Source organism: Typopeltis vanoorti, chromosome 10 (genome assembly GCF_054136105.1).
Source record: "Typopeltis vanoorti isolate ZY-2024b chromosome 10, IOZ_Tvanoo_1.0, whole genome shotgun sequence".
NCBI classification, from domain to species: domain Eukaryota; kingdom Metazoa; phylum Arthropoda; class Arachnida; order Uropygi; family Thelyphonidae; genus Typopeltis; species Typopeltis vanoorti.
The window spans coordinates 121280372-121301450 of NC_143558.1; the positions used below are offsets into that span (position 1 = coordinate 121280372).

A 21079-nucleotide genomic window follows, 5' to 3' on the forward strand; every position below is an offset into this window, starting at 1 on the left:
AAGGTCAGCAATAAAAAGACAAAGACAATGAAAATAGGCAGAATCATTGAAATGTCAGCTGTGTTGTTAATGGAGAACCTGTGGAACAAGTAAAACATTTCAGCTACTTAGGCACGATTTTTAGTGAAGATAGTAAATTAAATATAGAAATAGACAACAGAATCAGCAAAGCTGGAATGGTAGGAAGTCAATTGAATAAATTCATATGGAATAAGAGAGAAATTAGTCAGAACACTAAATTAGCTGTATACAAGACAGTGTTCAAACCAGTTTTAACTTATCGATCTGAGAGCTGGGTCAGAAGTAAAACCCTTGACCAAAGACTAGAGTCCGCAGATATGAGAGTCCTGAGAAAGATTAGAGGCGTGAACAGATGGCATCAATGGCAATATCATATTAAAAACAAGGATGTTAGGAAAGAACTTGACATTGTCAGCATCCAGGAATGCGTTAGCAGAGCTAATCTCACATGGTATGGTCACTTAAACAGAATGGGTGAAGAAAGATTAGCAAAACAAGTATTCTCTGCCAGGTTGGCAGGAAAACAACCCAGAGGAAGACCAAGCTATAGGTGGATTGATGCGGTACAAAGTGCCTTAGACGATAGAAATATAAGATCTGATAATGTTGGAGTCTTGACAAGTAACAGACTGATTTGGAGGAAAATTGTGGATAGGAAGTTAGTAATGATGTAATTTTTGTCATGTACTATCATATCCTGTACACCCCTTGAGGGTACATGGCAGGAATTTGATGATGATGATGAGGAATGAAACCTTGAAGAATGATTGAGCCTTTAAGAACAGAGCATGCAAATAAAGCAAAAAAAGATGCAGAGTACTTTTGCGAATTAAAGACTAAATTTAAAAATTGTCCTGGACTTAAAGGGTTGGTTGCAAAACAAAGTAACCAACAAGAGAAGGGACTTGTTGCATCTTACAAACTTTCAAAATTACTTCCCAAATGTTGAAAACCACATACTATTGGTGATTCTCATCTTACAGGCTATAAATGAAGTTTTAGATATGATGATTAACCCAGGTAAAAGTAATATGATGTCAATTCCTGTCAGCAATAGTTTAGTATCAACAAGAATTGACGAAATGGCAAAGGACATTGAAAAAAAAACAACTTTGTGGTGATTCACAACCATCGAATTTTCTTTGCAACTCGATGAGACAAATTTACGTGGTGACAATAAAGCTTTGTTAATGGCCTACATGCGTTAAATAAATATTAATGAAGAAATTATTGAAGAATTTCTATTTGCTGAATGACTGAAAATTGATGCAAAAGGTTCTACAATTTTTAAGGTTGTTAAAGACTATTTTAGTGCTAAAAACATTCCTCTCACAAATATTATTGTGTGCAACTGATGGAGCACCAGCTATGATTGGTCATCACCATGGATTTATTGCATATTTAAAAGAAGCTGTTCCAAATATCTTTACAGTTCACTTCATTCTTTATAGACAGAGCTTAGCCTGCGAAACGTCTTAGTGTAGATCACATAAGACTTTGGATGATGTTATTAAAGCAGTGAATAAAATAAAAGTCCAGTCATCAGTTATTGAATATCCTGTATTTTTTGGGAACTCTGCCATGAAAAATGAAGAATCTGAGTGTCTTTTGCTTCACACTGAAGTTAGATGGCTCTCAAATGGAAACTGTCTATGATGCTTTAATGATTCCACAATACTGTTTTGTAATTTCTTAATTCATGCGATGAGAACATGTATAATGTTCTAAAAAAGGAAAAGGTTGACATCACATATCTTTTCAATATTTTCACCGAATTATATGAGGTTAACAACAAATTGAAGGGAAGTAACATGAATCTTATTCTAAATGCTTTTATCGGAAAATTAACATTCTACGAGCAGAGCATTGCAAGACGAGATTTTCTGCAGTTCCCAAGTCTAATAATAGATGATGATTTAATATTAGATACAGATTTGGATTGTTATGGTTCCCATCTTCTGACACTGAAAGACTTGATGATCAGATTCAAAGATCTTGAAGAGCTTGAACTACCAGATCGGGTCATAAATCCATTTATTTCTGATGCCACATCTGTTCATCCAAATTTGTGTGAAGAATTTATTGACTTAAAAAATGATTTTGAAGCTCAAGTACAATTTCAGTAATGTGTATATGAAAGATTCTGGCAGAACATGCAATATAAATATCCTCAGCTTTGGCAAGAAATAAAATTACTCTCAATTATCGCATGGTTGGCCTAGTGGTTAGCATATCCGCTCTCCAGCCAAAAGGCTGCAGGTTCGAATCCTGCAGTGGGCATGGATGTTTGTAATTGTCGGTGGAAGTGCTGGTGGGTGGTAGATGGTGTAGTTGTAGTTGTGGTTAGTTGCAGTTGGTAGAATGAGTGGTGGAGACAGAGAGCTGTAGAGTAGATGCCTTCCCTTGATGAGTCTTTGGACTCCCTGAAGGTATCAAATAACAATAATAATAAGAAGAAAAAATAAAGGAAGTTATTCTCACACTTTATAAAGCTTTGAGAAGATATGGTCACCTAAGTTTCAAGGAGATCTAGAGACAGCTGAAAAGATTCAGAAGCAGATCATCATAATCAATTTCCTGATATATATCCCCAACGGGTGTTCAGGTTACTATGACAGCACTACATAATAAAGTTTACATTATTATTAATCTCCTATCCACAATTTTCCTCCAAATTAGTATATTACTTATAAGCATTCCTATATTGTCATATCTAACATTTTGTTCTTCTAAGGCAGTTCTAACTGAATCAATCTACCTAGACCTTATTCTTACTCTGGTTCTCTTTCATGCCATCTTGGCTCGAACATCTGTTTCACTAACCTTTCCTCACTCAATCGATTTAAGTGGCCAAATCGCCTTAGATCAGCTCTGCTGATACATTCTTGAATGCTACTAATGTCAAGTTCTTTTGTAATATCTTCATTTATAATATAATTCTGCCATTGATGCCATTGGTTCACTCCCCTAATTCTTCTCAGAACTCTCATATCTGTGGTCTCTAGTCTTTGATCAAGTGCTTTATTTCTAACACAACTCTCAGATTCATAACTTAAAACTGGTTTGAACACGGTCTTGTATACCACTAGTTTGGTGTTTGGCTATTTCTCTCCTATTCCATATAAATTTATTCAGCTGACTGCCCACCATACCAGCATTTCTTATTATGTTGTCCATTTTCAGATTTAACCCGCCATCTTCACTAAAAACAGTGCCTATATAGCCTAAACATTTTACTTGCTCTATAGGATCACCATTTAGAATGCAGCTGAAGTTTTCTATGCTCATGCCTATTTTCATAGTTCTTTTTATTACGGATTTTCATGCCAAATTTGTTACAGCTGTTATTAAATTTAGTTAGAGAAACCTGGAAACTTGCACTAGAGTGTTTAGGAGTATGTCATCATCTGCATAAAGCAAAGAGCTTGGTTCAACATCTTCAATTCTCTTATCAGACCTAATGCCACCTTTTTTCATAATGCAATCCATATAGATGATGAATAAGGTGGAGATAATGTGCATCCTTGTCTTACTCCTGATTTTACATCAAACTATCTTCCAGCATTTCCTTCAATTCTAACTGCTAACTGACAACTTAAATATAGACTGTGGATTGCTCTGTATAATGTTCCATTCACTCCATATAATTGTAGAGTTTTGAAAAGCTTTTCTCTGGGCACCCTGTCATATATCTTTTTAACAGATCTACAAAACCTTGTACAGATCCTTGTCATATTTCCACAATTTCTCAACTATTTGTCTTAAAGTGAAAATCTGATCTTGACAACCTCTATTTGGTCTGAATCCTGCTTGTTCTTCTCCAAATTTCCATTCCCCAATCTTTCTCAAACTCTTTAAGATTTGCATGCATAAATCTTACCTGGAACACCCAGTAGAGGAAATTCCTCTGTAATTTTCCCATTCAGCTTTATTCCCTATTTTATAGATGGGTACTATGAGAGCTCTACTCCAATCATTGGAATTCAACTTTCTGTTCAGACCCCTCTGAATTATGCAGTGTAGCTACTGCAAAACTTTTACACCTCCTTTTATAGTTCTTTTTAAAACTTTCTTACATACTGTTCCTTTCAATATGATATCCATTTTTATCCTGTTTAGTACCAAGAATGGTCACTTAAAATTTCAAATCCTCTGTAGACTCTCCTGAATCAGCTTTATGATATCGCTATTCAACAATGATGCAGTTAATGAGGCTTTTCTTATTTCTTCTCTCCATGTGAACTTGTACACGTCTTGATGTTGGGACACGGTGTTAGTAATGACGACTAGTCCATGTCCTGAGCAGAAGTCCAGCAAAAACCTACCATTATTATTGGCTTTGCCCTTTTCTCTAAATTTTCCCAAAATGTTCCTACATGTGGCGGGATTCATTTCCTACTCTGCTGTTCCGACCTCCAACAAGGACCACTTCTTTCATTTTCTTTGTCAGCTGCCTTTTCTAAACACTCAAAAAACTCCTCCAATTCTTTCTTAGAAGAACCTTCTGTGGAACCATAGGCACAAATAAGATTCATTGTCCATTTCCCAATTCTGACGTTTGCCCACATAACTCTACTTGAAACTGCTTTCCAATCAAGAAGTTTATCCTGATGTTTGGTGTGGAATGCTATTGCTACTCCTTCCTTTCTTGAATCATTATTGCCTGAAAATAGCATCCTATACTTATTTAGTAAGATCTCACTTGATTTGGTCTTTTTTGCCTCCATAATGCTAATTATGTTCATATGGTATTTTTCCAATTCTTCTGCAAATTCGATTTCCTTTCCATTAATACTCCTTATTGATGGTTTCTGTCTTCAGTTCTTCTGATATTGAGTTGGAGGTTGTTCCAGTAGCTGACTTTTCACTGTTTTCCTTGGTTCCCTGATGAAAACAGCACAGGCCTTGTTTAACTGGGCGACACCCTAGTTGACATAAATTTCATCATTGAGCATTTGTGGTTTAAGTCAATAAAAAGTACAATTTTGTCGGCTAAGTTCCAAATTGCCAGTTCACCCTTGTTCGTTCAGTACCCAGTAGATACCTAGTAATGGAGATGCACCATGTAGTAATGAAGGTGAGATTGAACATTAAGTCAAAAGCCCCAGTTGATTCTCTGTAATCCTGAAAGGTGATGTAGAGGTCTCCTCCCAATTATTTGACTTTGACCCTTAAGTGATCCCCAGGAGCAGACAATCAATATAATATCTGACCTGTGGAATTTTGCATATGAAGACAGATTGAATGAATGTCTGCAAAGTTTGAGAAATAGATAGAGGAAGGGAGATATGATAGAAATGTATAAGTTGGTAAAAACCTTACATTATAGATACAGTGTAAGTTTTGCAGTTCTTTGCAGGTGGGGAGGAATTTGGATTTTGGGAAGTTGCTAGTGGCTATTATGAGTGCATTTTCAGTGCCCTTTAGCAAGTGTCTAGAAATTTTAAATACATTTTTAAACAACCACGCATCAATGATTGTAAAATTCAACAACAGTTCTGGGATAGTGAGATGTGCCTTGTCTATTCATAATGTCCTTAAAAATAATTAAATACAGGTTTAAACAGTATTTAATTGTTTTTCTGGATGTTATTTTTGTCTCAGAGCCATATGTAACTTTTGTCACTAACTAGGCACTGATGTATATTCAAATTCTGAGCTGATTCAAAATATTTCTAGTTTCAAATTGTTGAATAAAATCACACTGTTTTATCAGTGAACAAGAACATTATATTCTTTTTTCCATGCAAAATGGCTTTAGTCTTCCACACATAAATATAGTAATCTCTCAATTATCCAGTTGCAACAGAAAATGGATTTTCTGTCAGTTAACTGAGTTAACCAACTTATATGGTTATATAGTGCTCTCCCAGGGATCAATTGACATGTTAATCTATTCAAGGACTAGTTAAATGAAGATTTGGTTATTTAAAGGTGAGATAATTGAGAGTGAATTATACTATCTAAATGATAATATTTTCATGAGAAGCATCCCCCCCCCCCTCTATTGTGAGAGTATGTTCAATGAATAACTAGAATGCATAATAATGGTACACCGAGATCTTTTCTAATATAGCTATGGTATATGATACCAAATTTGTTTTGCCATCAAAAATTTTGTTTAGCACTAACATAATAGACTCATACTTCAGACATTCAATTACAGAAATTTTATAAACATCCATTTATTAATATAATATTAAATATATTAAAGCATTAATTATAATTGAGATTCATTAGTCTCCATGAATATAATAAACCTTCACTACAAACATAAAAGCATAAAGTAAAATCACAGTTGTACAATGGTATTGATAACCAGACAGAAACACATAATATGGGCTGCTACCCACCCCATATTTTGTGTTTCGACCTGGTCTGTGAAGATTTACAATGAGTATGAAACATCAGTTCAACCTTCAGTTAAAAAGCATTAATAAAAGGTTAATATACCCATCAAAGATATGTATTTTATGCTTAAATTAGTAAGCTCTTCAAAAACATGTTGCATCACTACATTGTCTTTATATATATAAAGATTGATGTTAATATAGATGTTAATATAGATCATCAATGAATGAGTTTAATATATATATTAGTGAAACACAGGAGTAAAATTTTAAAATAAGAAAAACAGGTTACACTGTATAAACTAATGCAGAAAATGAACAGTGATAATTTTTTTTTTTTCAACAATCCTACATGACACTTTCCTGAATTTTTATAACCTTTTATTTAACAAATTAAATAAATACTAACCTTATTTTCAAGGGGAAACAATGTCACATTCTTTTCAATATTGCTATAGATCACTAGGGGTTTTGGAGCCACATGAGATGACAGTGAATTGCTACCTGAAATAACAGCAACTTTTAATATCTAATTACAGATACACGTACAGTACCTTTCTCTCTCTCCCACACGCATGTGCGTAGAATAATATTTTTTTTTCATTATCTGATCCATAATTTTATTATTATTATTAACTAAAATAAAGAGCCAAAAGGCTTCAGTTCGGCATTGCAAAAATTATAAAAATCAAGTGGATATTAGATCCAGCATTATTTCAAAGCCGAATGTAGAAACTATGGAAATTTCATAAAAATAAGTTGAATAGAGAGCTTACGGGAATATTAAAAGTACTGAAAGAGAGTTTTTGCTCTCTTAAGGTTTCTGCCTGGTCTCTGAAGAGAACCAACCAGTTTGAAACACCTGTCAGGCCAGTGAAATCTCATCAAAAAATGGACCAAGTTAGAAAGTGAATATATGGACACCTGGGCAGCAAGCATGTTTTTTAAAGTGGTCTGAGTTAGGGTGACTTGTAAATGCCGGTGGGTGTATTCCAGTAAGCTCTCTGGTCAACTTATTTTTGTGAAACTTCCATAGTTTTTACATTTAGCTTTGAAATAATGCTGGATCTAATATCCACCTGACTTCTATTATTATTATTTTTTATCTGGTTCCCACCCACACAATGTTATTAGTAAGTCTATAGTACACATTTGTACTGAGTGGACTATGGATTTTTCCCCCCCTAATCTTATCAATTTTTATATATTTCTCTGTAATTTTTTTATTTATCTTTACATAGTTCAGAAACCTTGCTCTAGAGACCATGGAACTTTTTCAAGTCACTTCAGGCTTCCAATAAGCAGGGAGGTGGTCTCACATAGGGAAATGAAATTCATCTGCCACCTAAAGACAATCACAAACATCCATACCCATGGCAGGATTCAAGCCAGTGACCTACTGGTTGGAGAATGGGTATATTAAACCCTCGGTCAACTAGGCTTGTGTTATTATATAACTAATTGAATTATCTATTTTCTATCCTGAAATACAGTCCGTTCTTAGTACCATAAATAAAACAAAAAGGCACATTAATAGTAAATGCTTTGGTACTTGTGAATGTTATAAAATGTATGTCATCTTACACATTCATCCAAATAGAAGTACAAGTAATGAATGAGCTGATTTTTGTCACAAATAAAGAAACTATTCCTGCTGTACTTGGACTAGAAGTCTGAATTATATATTTGTATCCGTGAAGAGTCAAATGAATATCACTCATCGGTAAATTTATTATTATTTTTTTAATTATCAATTTAGGTTTTCCGGGGTTGAATTTTGATCATGAATTATTATTATTATTATTATTATTATTATTATTATTATTTTTTTTTTTAAAAACAGATATGTATACTTTTCATAGGCTTTTGGAATATTTTATCATAAACATCAGAAATTGTACTTTATTTTTTTTTAAAAGTATTGCCATTAAACTGTTTTTTTATGACATCAAGTTGTGCAGCAATAGTTGAAAAATAAATAGAGCATGGTTTGAATGTATCTGAGCCAATCCTGCACAAAGAACTACTGTAAGGAATACTAATAGGCTAAAGCATAACTAAATTTTAGCTTACTGGTACTGTTACTAGTTTAGCTTGCTAGTAACAATACTAATGGGGAACTTTTTCCCATAGTACTGCTGTACTATGGGAAAAAGTTCATTTTTTTTCTCATCTAAATGCGACATCCTAAAATGTATAGAAATCCACTTTTTATATACAATATATATATAAATGCTATACATCCACATAAATACTATATGTGGGTAGGGATCAAGAGCAAAATAATCTGTTGATATTCTTTTTAAGCAGTTGGAGGTTGTAGTTCTTTGGAAATGCAGGTAACCCTCGTATAACGCGGATGTTAGGGTCCAAAAAAATGCCATGTTATATAAATCATGTTATGCGAGACCATCATCACACATTAAGGTTAATCTTCCATAGTTATTCTTCCTCTTACTTGCCACATAATGAAAGAACTCTTTGGGATTTTCTTTGGCCTGCTCGGCTAAATTCTTCTCATAATCTGATTTTACCTTCCTTGTCATGCTGGTTATGTTTCTTGCCCAAGCCTTGTACAGTTCATGAGCTTGCTGTTCACCTTTCTTTTTATATACCCTTCACAACATTGTTTTTCTGAAGCTTGTGCTTAATGATATTATTCATCCATCTAACTCCTACCCGATTAACCCTCCTTACCCTAGGTATACAATTTAATACTGCTTCGTCTAGATGACCCTTAACTATATCCCATACACTACTAACATCCTTACCCTGCAGTGTTTCATGCCATGGTACAGATTCAAGCTTTTTCCTAAGCACATGATAATCACCTGCCTTGTAGTTCCACAAATATCCTTTCTTGATAGAATATTCCTCATGTTTTACAAATTCCCAAGTCAAGACCACATGGTCACTTTCACCAACTGGAGGCAATGTTGTCACTTTGATTATGGATAGCTCTTCTGATCCTATGACCAGGTCAAATACTCTCCAACCCCTCGTCCCTTCCATCACATGCTGCTTTAAGTAATTATCCCTCAGCAGTGTATAAATTCTATTTCCTTCCTGCAATATGATCTTTCTTCTTTCCAGTCTATATCTTCATAGTTGAAGTCTCCCATAATCATCACTCGACCTGTATTCATTGTACTAATTTGGCGATGCATGTCTTCCAGATCATTTGTGCAACTCCCTGGTTTATTACAACAACCAACTATATATTTTGTCTCATTGGGCTTAATCTCACACCAGATTGCTTCAAATGAACAGCCACCCTCCCACCTGTCTCCTATTCTTTTTGGTTGCAATTCATCAGCAGTATCCCCCCCCCCATCCTATCTTCTCTATCCTTCCTGAAAATACTAAACCTTTCACATTCAATCCATGTAACTATATCTTCTGCTTTTAGCCAAGTCTCACTAATGCCTATAACTTTTGGTGAGGTTGCACTAACTAATGCTGAAAATTCCTCCCTCTTGTTCCTGATACTTCTGGCATTAGTATATAGCAACAGCATCATCTCTTTACCCCCCCCCCCCCCCGTCCAACCTTTACTTTCTGAAATGAATACCCTATTCAATATTTTTGCTTGAGAGACTAGATTCCTCACTTGGTCATTCACACACTCACTCGCTTCATGGAGGCCTTCACACAAACTCACTTGCTTCCACCTTAATTGATTAAGTTTCCCTGAATTTGCATGTCAGCATGCTTGATGAACAAAGTTCTCTCCACACACCTAACAGCAAAACCATTCAGATGCAGTCCATCCGAATTGTAAAAATTTTTCTTTCTGTCACACAGAGACCACAGATCCACAAATTCTACATCATTCCTTTCACACAATCTACATATAGACTCACTGGCTATCAATACGCTCCTCCTGAGGAGGAGGGTATTGATGGTATTGGCGTGGTATTGATAGCCAATATCGTGGTAGGAGACTTACAATCTTCACCTTCTCACTCTTCATTTTTGCCTCTTCTAACAGTTCCTCCACATCCTCCCACATAGAATATTTCTCTCCTCTCAAATCATTAGTACCAACCAAGACAATCATTTCCTTTGACTTAACCTTTTGCATCCAGATGGTGTGGCTAATATGAATTTTTGCACCCATGAAATACAATTTTTCATACTTTCGTTAAGTACTCACCTGATTATTGAGTCTCCATGCATATTCTCCTTAACTTTTTTTTCTTGTTTGTTCGGTCAGTTTCATTATTCTTTCAGATCATCTGCTTCTTTCACCCCTGCTTAACTGTTGCCGCTTCTGCAGTTTTTCAATTTTTGCACTTTCTCCTATGAAGGATAACATTTAAGCGTGCCATTTCTTTATTGATATCCATTTTATTCTCCTCTATTTTCACAGCCGCACGTTCAACATTATTAACATAATTTTCCATCTTATCATCAGTATTTGTTGTGTTCTTGTCACCTAACAGAGACTAACTTTTAAAACACTTAATACATACTCTCTCTCTCTCTCTCCAGTTTCAATTAACTTCCACATATTCTTTAATTTTCTTGACGCATACACTGCACTGAATACTATCCCGCAAATTCAAATCGCAGGACAATGTGGTCTTTGCCACTATTGCTTGTCACGTTGGTGCCATGCTGACAACATTGCAATGAATATTCAATAAAAATGTTATAAATATACTAATATTCTAAAAACACAAAAATCTACACTAATACACTATAATACTCTAATTTTCCGATGAAAAAAAAAACAACAAAACAGATAATAATTGCTAATTTCACACAAGAGCTAAATTACACGACCACTCACAATATGAATTATAAAATGCATATATATATATATACAGGGTAAAGATTAGCTTGCATTAACAAAAGCTTGTAAATTGACCAGATCCTATATTAAACATATGACTATGATATATTAGGCAGCCGTAGTAGAGTACACCTAGGCTGACATCTCACTAGTGGGATAGTTGCTTGACTGGTGAACCAGCACAGAATTTTGCAAGCCTTGATATATATGCAACAATACTTGATAATAATAATAATAATAATAAAGTTAAAAACTTGTGCAGCATTACCTTAAAAGTTAATTAATGAAAATTAGCATAAACCTACCTGATGTAATTGGAGAAAGGGTTTCTTTTTCAGCACACTCACGAAAGTCAGCAACATGAAGTGGTCCAGGATCAACAAGACCAGAAGAATTTACTGTTTTTTTTAATCTGGCTGCTTCTTCCTGGGAAGTATATCAAAAAACATGAATAAACAAACACCAAGAAAACCCATGCTAGAAAGTGCAATTTTGATTTGCTTTTTCATTACAAATGTGAAATAGAGTTAAAGTCCAATTAAACAAACTGAGAGATATAGCTTGACAGATTTCAATAAAAATTCAAGATATTAAGCATATGTAAAATATGTCTGGTCAATAACAAGTTATTCACATACAGAAGGATGAATAAAAAATTATGAAAAATATTTAATATTATGTCATGTTCCTTAGGCGATTATACCAATAAAAAAAAAATGAGAAAGCGAGAGAAAAAAATCTGTATAATTTAACTACTGTTGTAAAAAAAATACAGTATATATTTATGACATTCATCTGTGTCAGTTTATATTAACAACAAAAGAGTACAAAAATGACAATTAAAATAATTAAATGCAGTTAGCATGTCAGGGAACATCTGATTGAGTCTTTTTTCAGAATGCTAATTGCATTACATCCAACTCAGCTGTCTTTCAATAAGAGCATGACATTATCTTGGCACTTGCACTTCTATTGCTTCTGCTAAATACAACCTCTATACATTTGAATGGTAAAAAAAGAGGTGAGATAATGAAAGTAACATGTAATAGACGTGGGTATATCGTGTTTTTCCACCAGTAAACAAAGTGCAAGTTAAGTAGCGATCCACGAGTTCCAGTCATATTCAGTGGTAATCCAAGTTCTTATGTAATCCAAGGTAAATTATTGCTATTAGTGCACCAATGAATGCAGTTATTAGCAAGTTCCAACACAGTATGCAGCACTATGCTTGACTTAATTCCTCCTCCTCCTCACTCTTTTTCATAAAAACCATCATCATTATCAATTTCCTGATATGTACCCTCAAGGAACGTTGTTCACAGGCTACTATGACAGCACTACATGATTAAGTTTACATTATTATTAATCTCCTATCAACAATTTTCTTCAAAATTAGTCTATTACCTATAAGCACTCTAATATTGTCACATCTAACATTTTGTTCTTCTAAGGCACTTCTGACTGAATCAATCTACCTAGACCTTGATCTTCCTCTGGATCTCTTTCCTGCCATCTTGGCATCAAACACCTGTTTTGCTAAACTTTCCTCACCCATTCTATTTAAAGCAGCCATACACCTTAGATGAACTCTGTTTACATATTTTTGAATACTAATGTCAAGTTCCTTTCTAATATCTTCATTTTTAATATGATTCTGCCATTGATTCACTGCACTAATTTTTCTCAGAACCCTCATATCTATGGTTTCTCTAGTCTTTGATAAAGTGCTTTATTTCTAATCCAACTCTTAGATGCATAACTTAAAACTGGTTTGAACACTCTCTCTTGTATACCGCTAGTTTGGTCATAAAAACCAGTGTTAATATTGTTCACTTTAATTGTTTGTTTTATTAATTTTGTAATTAGTTTTAGTTTTGGATGTTTGAAGATGAGAAAGAAGGTATTCAGATGACATATGTTTGATAGTCTGACAATAACGATTTTATGACTGAGAATAACAAATGACAATTTTGATTGTGATTATTTTGTTTTGAAGACCAAGTTTAATATTTGATTGTTGCAATTCCCTTCATTTCTCAAAATACTTTGTCAACACAGTGTCCTGCCAATTGCAATGGTGTATTTACATAGTCCACTGATATGTTATATTCTTTGATGAAGTTTAATAAGAATATTTATTTAAGAGAGTAAATTTTCAACATTTTTTACATGAAGATGAGAAAACATGATTAAATTCAGGTCAAAACCTCTATCAGTTTCCTTCTGCTTTTCTTTCTTTATTTATTCCTAATGTTTTTTGCCAATATTTTCCTGATTTCTTATTCTCCACATGCTCCTTAACCACTCAGTCTTTAAGGGAAAGTAATTAACTACCGATGTACGAATTTAAATATTTTAGAAATATTAGCTGTATGCAAATAGCAAATTTATTATTTAGTGTGCAACTCAAACAACATTAAATTCAACTGGTGCATTTTTTGGAATGAAAGTAATGTTATAAATTTTTTCATCATCATCATTAAACTCCTGTGGTGTGCAGGATAATATGGTAGCATTATATGATGATTAATCATTATTATAATGATTAATATAAACTTCTTATGAATAATTTTCTTCCAAATTAATCTGTTTGCTCTCAGGCCTCCAACATTATTATTATTATTATTACATGACATCTCTAAGGAGTCCAAAACTCATTGAGGGAGGGCATCTACTCTACAACTCTCTGTCTCCACTACTCAATCCACCAACTAACTGCAACTACACCAATGTCATCTGCTGCCCACCACCATGAGTATTTCCACAGACAATCACAAACATCCATGCCCACAGCAGGATCCGAACCCGCAGCCTTTTGGCTGAGAGCAGATATGCTAACCACTCGGCCAACCAGGCTGGCATACAATCAACATCTAATGTTTTTATCTTCTAAGGCATTACTAATTGCATCAATCATCTTGGTACATCCTCTGTATGTAATTATTATTCACACTAGACCTCCATGGAATCAAAAGACTGATTGTGGAAGGAAAACATTGTACACATAAGCCCATCAAACCGTGCTTTAAACTCATTCAATGTATCTTGCATTTACCACAATGTCATGCAATGCATTCCACTCACCAAGTACTCTCCTTGCAAAGAACCTGCTCCACACGCTTTTTTTTTTTCTACCATCAAACACCTGTTTTGCAATGTGTGTGAATAGACTTTCTTCTGGTCTATTCACACACTCAAATTTGAAGGCAAACAACATCAAGTTCTGACATCATTTTTAAAACGATTTTGCCACTGACATTAACTGCTTGCTCGTTTAATTACTCTCAGAATTTTTATGTGTATAATCTTCAGTCTTCACTCAACTGTTTTATTTCTATCTCTCTCTCTCTCTCAAATTCATAAGTTAAAACTGGCTTGAAGACTATCTTTCATTCTGCTAGTGTAGTGTTTAGGCTAATTTTTCTTATTCCATATTAATTTATTTGACTAGCTCCCCATCATGCCATCTTTCTCATTCCTTTATCTATTTCCAAATTTAATTTGCCATCTTCACTAAATGAAAAACTGTGCTTAAACAGATTAAAAATATTTTAATTTTTTTTTTAGTTTCTCCACTGAGAGTCAACATTTAACATGTTTCTGACTATTTTCACAGTGTTTCTCTTTTTATTGCTCATTTTCATCCAAACTTGTTACAGCAGTTATTAAATTTAGTTAGAATCCTGAATATTTGTACTGGGTTTATTTAAGAGTATAACATGATCTGTGTAATGTAAAGAGCTGAGTCGAATATTTCTCATTTAAATATCAGGCTAATGCCACTTTCCTACATAATGTGACCATACAAATGATGAATAACAGTGATGATATAGGTATAGATACGAGTACGGCTTACACATGTAAAAAATATATATAATTTTTATTCATAAATTCTGGTATTTTTCATTAAATGTAACATGAACATCATCATGAAGACAGATTGGTAACTACATTCAAAACAAATTACAAGAATGAGTCATGAAGCACATGCTTACTATCTCATGTCTTAGTTGCAGTTGGGTTGATATGATTACACTATTAGAGTTCAAAGGAACAATTTGACAAAACAACACGAGCTAGTAAGCACATGCTTCATGACTCATTCTTATGATTCATGTTTTGAACGTGGTTACTAGTCTGTCTCCCTGATCAAGTACATGTTACACTGGATGAAATATATTGGAATTTTTGAATAAAATTATATATATATATATTACATGTGTAAGTATGTATAAATATCTAGTAAACCATGTTCCATTAAAACTATTCAACATTGAAGATTATTATCATCATTATCAACAGACTCATTGTGGGAATTCCCACTCTCACATGCACAGCTCATAATACCTTGATTTAAATGCATTTGCTGTTCCTGCACTCACCACACTTTAAGGCAAAGCATTCTAATCACCCACCACTCTCCATGCAAAAAACTTACTCCTCATCCCCACCTTATACAGCCTCCAGGGAAGGCCTCTCGTTCTCCCCATCTCCAGATATTCTATGAAAAATCTCATCCACATTAATCTGGTAATTACTCCTCACCAACTTATATGTCTCAATCATATCTCCCCTCTTCCTTCTATCCACTAGGTTATGTAATTTATATTCTTCAATCTATCCTCACATTCTGCATTCCTGAGACCAGAAACCAACTTAGTCAATTATCTCCGAACTCCCTCCAACATTTCATCATCCTTTTGAAAACCTGGCGACCAAATTTGTGCATAGTAATCCATATGTGGCCTGATCAAAGTAGTGTACAATGGAATCAAAACATCCTTACTTCGACATGTCAGTGTGCTCCGTATCATTCCCAGAATTTGTTGCCTTGTCCTTACAATTTTAGCAAGATGTCCATGAAATTTTGAGTCCCTATCCACCATCATCCCCAGATCTTTCATCTCCTCCACTTCCTCTAAAATATCTCCACCAATCCTATATTCTGCATTCTATCTTTGCTTCTCAAATTTTAAAAACTTACATTAATAAATTTAGTTTAATCCTTTACCCACGTGTAGGCAAACAAAGTTTGCGCCTGAAGTAGTTCAGGACTGAGACAACTCATAGCAAAGGTGGACCAAGCTCTCATCACTCCTTGTCTCAGTATCTCCCATAATGCAAAGCACATCTCCTTGTGGACATGTATAATGCTATGCATTAAGGGAAGGGCCACTACCCAGACCTTACACTTACCGTGTAAGTTAAAAACTTACACGGTAAGTGTAAGGTCTTCTCATAATGCTCCCCATCTTTGCATCTTCTACAAATAACTGTATATCACCATTTAAGCCCTTTCCGATGTCATTTACATTCAAATTACACAACAATGGCCCCAAAACAGATCTCTGGGGAATGCCAATCTCCAATTCAATGCACTAATCTATCCAATCTCCTGTTTCAATTTAACTACTAGTTTGTGGCAATCTAATGAACAGCTTTGCAAAATCTAAATATACTACTGTATATGCATCCCCTTTCTCCAATGTATTTGTCACCTTGTTATAGTAAGCAAGCAAATGGCTAAAACAGGAACTTCCTTTAGCAAACCCATATTACATATTACAGAAAATTTTACTGCTATCAACCCAGTTCTGAATCCTTTTCCTCACTAGCTTCTCCAACACCTTGAACACAACTCCAGACAAGCAGACTGGCCTATAATTTGAAGCCTTAGTCTTATCATCCCCTTTATGAAGCATAACAATTTTTCCATCTTTTCACTCCTTTGGAACCTGGGTTAATTTAAGACTCATATTAAAAAAAAAAAGCAAGTTAAAGCTGTTGTTAACACCCAGGAACATTCCCACAAAACATATGGTGATATGACATCAAGTCGCATGGCCTCATTGACATTAAGTTTACTCAATTCCTCATATACCTCCTGCTCACTCACCATCATTGATTTCTTCCCCTATTCCCACCGATCTCAAGTTCTGCATTATGTAACAATTGCAAAGATGGAATATTTCAATGAACTGCTTATTAAACACCTCTACTATATTCTTTTCAGTGTTTATCATTCTCCCATTATCACAACATCCTCCTCAAATAATCATTATTCCTTCTACTGGCTACATATCGAAAAAACTTCCTACGATTTCTTTTACCATCATTTGCTAACTGCTGCTCATACCAAACTTTTGCTACTCTTACTAAGTGAGTCACTTCCTTGCTTTTTCTTTGTACTCTTCATGTAACTGATTATCTCTAATCATCTTGTGCCGCCTCCAGGTTGCATGCTTCACCTCTTCAGTCATCCATTTTATGCCTACCTTATTTAATCTCCCAACCTTTGGAATACAATCGGTCATTGCCCAGATACTTCCTGAGTAGAGACCAAGCAGCACTGATTTCCTTCCCATGCAACCTCATTCCATGATACTGCTGCAAGCCACCTCCTGAGCTTGCCATAATTACTGCCCTATAGTTCCACACATAATCCTTTCTGAGAAAAGCCCTGATAAGGTTGGCCACCATCCAAGTGATAACTTCATGGTCACTTTCACCAACTGGAGGAAGATGTGATACTTCACATTTACAATATCTTCTGATGAGATAATCAAATCCAATAACCTCGACCCACTTGTAGCCTCTATTATGTATTGCTTAAGGCAGTTATCTCTTAAATACTCAAGAAATCATTCGCTTTGGTTCCTGATACTGTCTCTTCATTCCAGTCTATATTATCATAATTGAAATCGTTCATAATGATCATCCTTTTCTTATAGCCAGACCAACTTGTCTAAACATTTCCTTCTCTCTGCCTTCCACATCACCAGGTCTATAGCAACCTACCAAACATTTCATCCTGTTGACCTCCAACTTCACACCATACAGCTTCAAATCCACTGTCAGTATTTGCTCCTTGCATCTCCACCCTAGACAGGCCCAACTCTTCTGCCATCATCAATAACACTCTTCCTCCCTTTTTGCTTTGTCTGTCTTCATGAAAGACTACATATTTCTCCATCTCAATTCTGTCAGAATATCATCCTCATTCAACAGTGTCTCACTTATACTAAGAATTTTTGGGTGAATGAACTCTATCAAGGCTACAATTTCATTCTCCTTGTTTCGAATACTTCTAGCATTTGTAAACATACACACCAGCTCATTTCTGTTTTTCCACACTCTCCCCATCCATTCCTGTCTATCATCACTGATATTACCTCCAGACCAAAATGTCACCCCCCACATCCTTGATTATCTTAATCCTTTCTTCACACTAACACATCTACTCTTGAAACCATCTACACTTTTCACACAGTGTACCCCTGTCCAAACTGTGTTCTTTCTCTCTCATTCTCTTCAATCGTGCTACTCACCTCTCCACACCAAATCCATTCAAATGTAGCCCATCTCTTTTATATAGCTCTATATGCCCCTCAAACTCAGCCTACACATTCACAAAATGAACTCCTTTCTCCTCACACAACTCTGCTGTCATACCATTCATAATCTTCGCTCACATTCTTGCACCTTTGTTTTATACTTGATTTTATATCAAATAACAGCTGGTTACATCTCAAGTATAGGCTATATATATATATATATATATATATATATATATTTTGCTCTGTATAATGTACCATTTACACTGCATAATTTCAGGGTTTAGTTGTGGCATCTTCTCATTTGCTTTTTACAAATTTAAAAAAACTGATAGAAATCCTTCATATGTTTCCATGATTTCTAAACAATTTGTTTTAAGGTAAATATGTGGGGCTCCGATAACCATATCTGGCCTAAACCCATCCTGTTGTTGAGTTTATTTTTTACTATTTTTTCTTTGCTTTTTCTCAAGTATGTTTGCATATATATTTGCATATAAGTTGTGTATGGGGATGCGATATCCAGGAAAAGGAAAGTCACTAGTGGAGTACCTCAGGGGGCTGTTTTAGGGCCATTACTATTTAACTTGTATATTAATGATATTGGCAAAGATTTGAACGAAGATATTCAGTTGTTTGCAGATGATGCAAAGTTGGGACGAACCATAAAGAGTAGTGAAGATGTTGTGGCCTTGCAAGAAGACTTGAATAAATTGAGTAATTGGGCAAGTAAATGGGGATGTGAGTTCAATGTTGCAAAATGTAAGGTTTTAAAATTTGGAAAACAAAGATGGGATGCAGAAATTATGCTTGGTGAGAATATATTGTTGGAGGTAGAGGAAATAAGAGATCTGGGGGTGATAGTGGATAAGGATCTAAAATTTAGGGGACACATCGCCAAAATTGTGAAGACAACACAAAGAATTCTGGGAATGATGCGGAGGACACTGACATGTAGAAGTAGGGAGATTCTTGTTCCATTGTATAAGGCTTTGATTAGGCCACACATGGACTATTGTGCCCAGATTTAGTCACTGGGTTTTCAGAAGGATGAAAAGATGTTGGAAAGGGTCCAAAGGCGACTGACTAAGGTAGTTTCTGACCACTGGAATGTTGAGTATGAGGAAAGATTGTGAAGATGTAATTTGCAAGTCTGGTGGAGAGAAGGAAGAAGGGAGATGTGATAGAGACCTACAAGTTGGTAAGGGGTTGTTATAAGATCAATGGTGGAGAAGTTCTACAGAGAATAGTGGGAGATCAGGGGAGAACCAGAGGTCATCCCTGGAAACTGTATAAAGAGGGTGTGAGTAGGGGATTGAGAGGCAGGTTTTTTTTTTTGTGCAGAGTTGTGAATGATTGGAATGCCTTGCCTGAGAGTGTGGTGTCTGCAAGGAGTCTGAGTGTGTTTAAGACATGGTATGATGAGATGTGTGTGTGATAAAAGGACCTCCCAGATGAGTCTTTGACTCCATGAGGTCTTGGGAAATAATAATATCTTAATCAGAACGCCAAGAATTTGAAATTTGACCGTGTTTTTATTTTAATAAAATATTAAAATAAAGTAAAATTATTACTTATATACTTCTGTATTTTATCACTTCTGATCTATCCTTTTCAATATTTCAGATTAAACCTCAAGTATTGATATGTACTCCTGACATTCCTCCTGATTATTTCATAGCAATGTTCTGTCACTGCTTGTTTCATTTAACAATCTTTCTAGGTAATTATTTCAGCCATCCAGAATATCTTGAATATTTTCATCTTCAATTTTTATATCAAATCATATCTCTGATTCCTTTTATAGTACACTCTTTCCTCCATTTTTATTATCTTTTTATAACCTCCAGAACATTTCACCACCTTTATAATATTTATTTTCTATCTTCTTACCAAAGTGTTTATCATGTTTTCAGTTACTTTTGCAAACAGCCTTCTTACATTCTTAAACAGCACAGATCTACATTTTCCTCTGTATTCTCTCTTTGAGATCTGCCTAACTTACTTGCCAAGAACTTTTGAGATGATTTCTTCTTTTTTCTGATTTGCATTTCATTTCTGAATCCACTATGGATTTTAAAATTTTTTATTCTTGCAAAACTTCACTGCAAACGTCCCTGGCTAAATCAATCAATGTTTTCCTCATATTTTGCCACTGAGTCTTAATGAATTAGTTCTTGTTTTTGAACTCTTTCATCTCCCCCCACCCCAATCAAAATAATATTTGTATATTTGAGTCTACAATTTATCTCTGAAAGCAGATCAACTCTGATTCTTTTTAAAACTTTATTTTCATCCTCAAAAGTAAATCGTGATCACTTCCTATTTCCAATCCCCTGCATAACTCAGTTCCAGAACCAATGCAAACAAATCACTATTAGTAATAACCAGGTCAATAAGACTTATTTTTTGTGTGCTCTCTAGGTGAATTTAAGTCCATCTTTATGACAGTACATAGTTTTAGCAATGACTAGTTTCATGTTCTGATACCATTATGATTAGCTTTGACCTTTTCTCAAAACATTTATATATATATATATATATATATATATATCTGGTATTTATTTTCTGTTCTG

The 21079-nt window shown here is 34.7% G+C and overlaps 1 protein-coding gene across 5 annotated transcripts in view; it reads right to left on the bottom strand.

Annotated features, from left to right (window-relative positions):
• Vps16B (Vacuolar protein sorting 16B) overlaps positions 1-21079 on the bottom strand; it is a 289159-nt gene that overhangs the window by 234557 nt on the left and 33523 nt on the right. For all 5 annotated transcript variants that reach the window (XM_090399626.1, XM_090399624.1, XM_090399627.1 and 2 more), the window contains exons 4-5: positions 11471-11595; positions 6781-6871 (exon numbers count right to left, since the gene is read on the bottom strand). In XM_090399626.1, coding sequence (XP_090255752.1) covers positions 6781-6871; positions 11471-11595 — 216 coding nt within the window. The remainder of the gene's footprint in view (positions 1-6780; positions 6872-11470; positions 11596-21079) is intronic.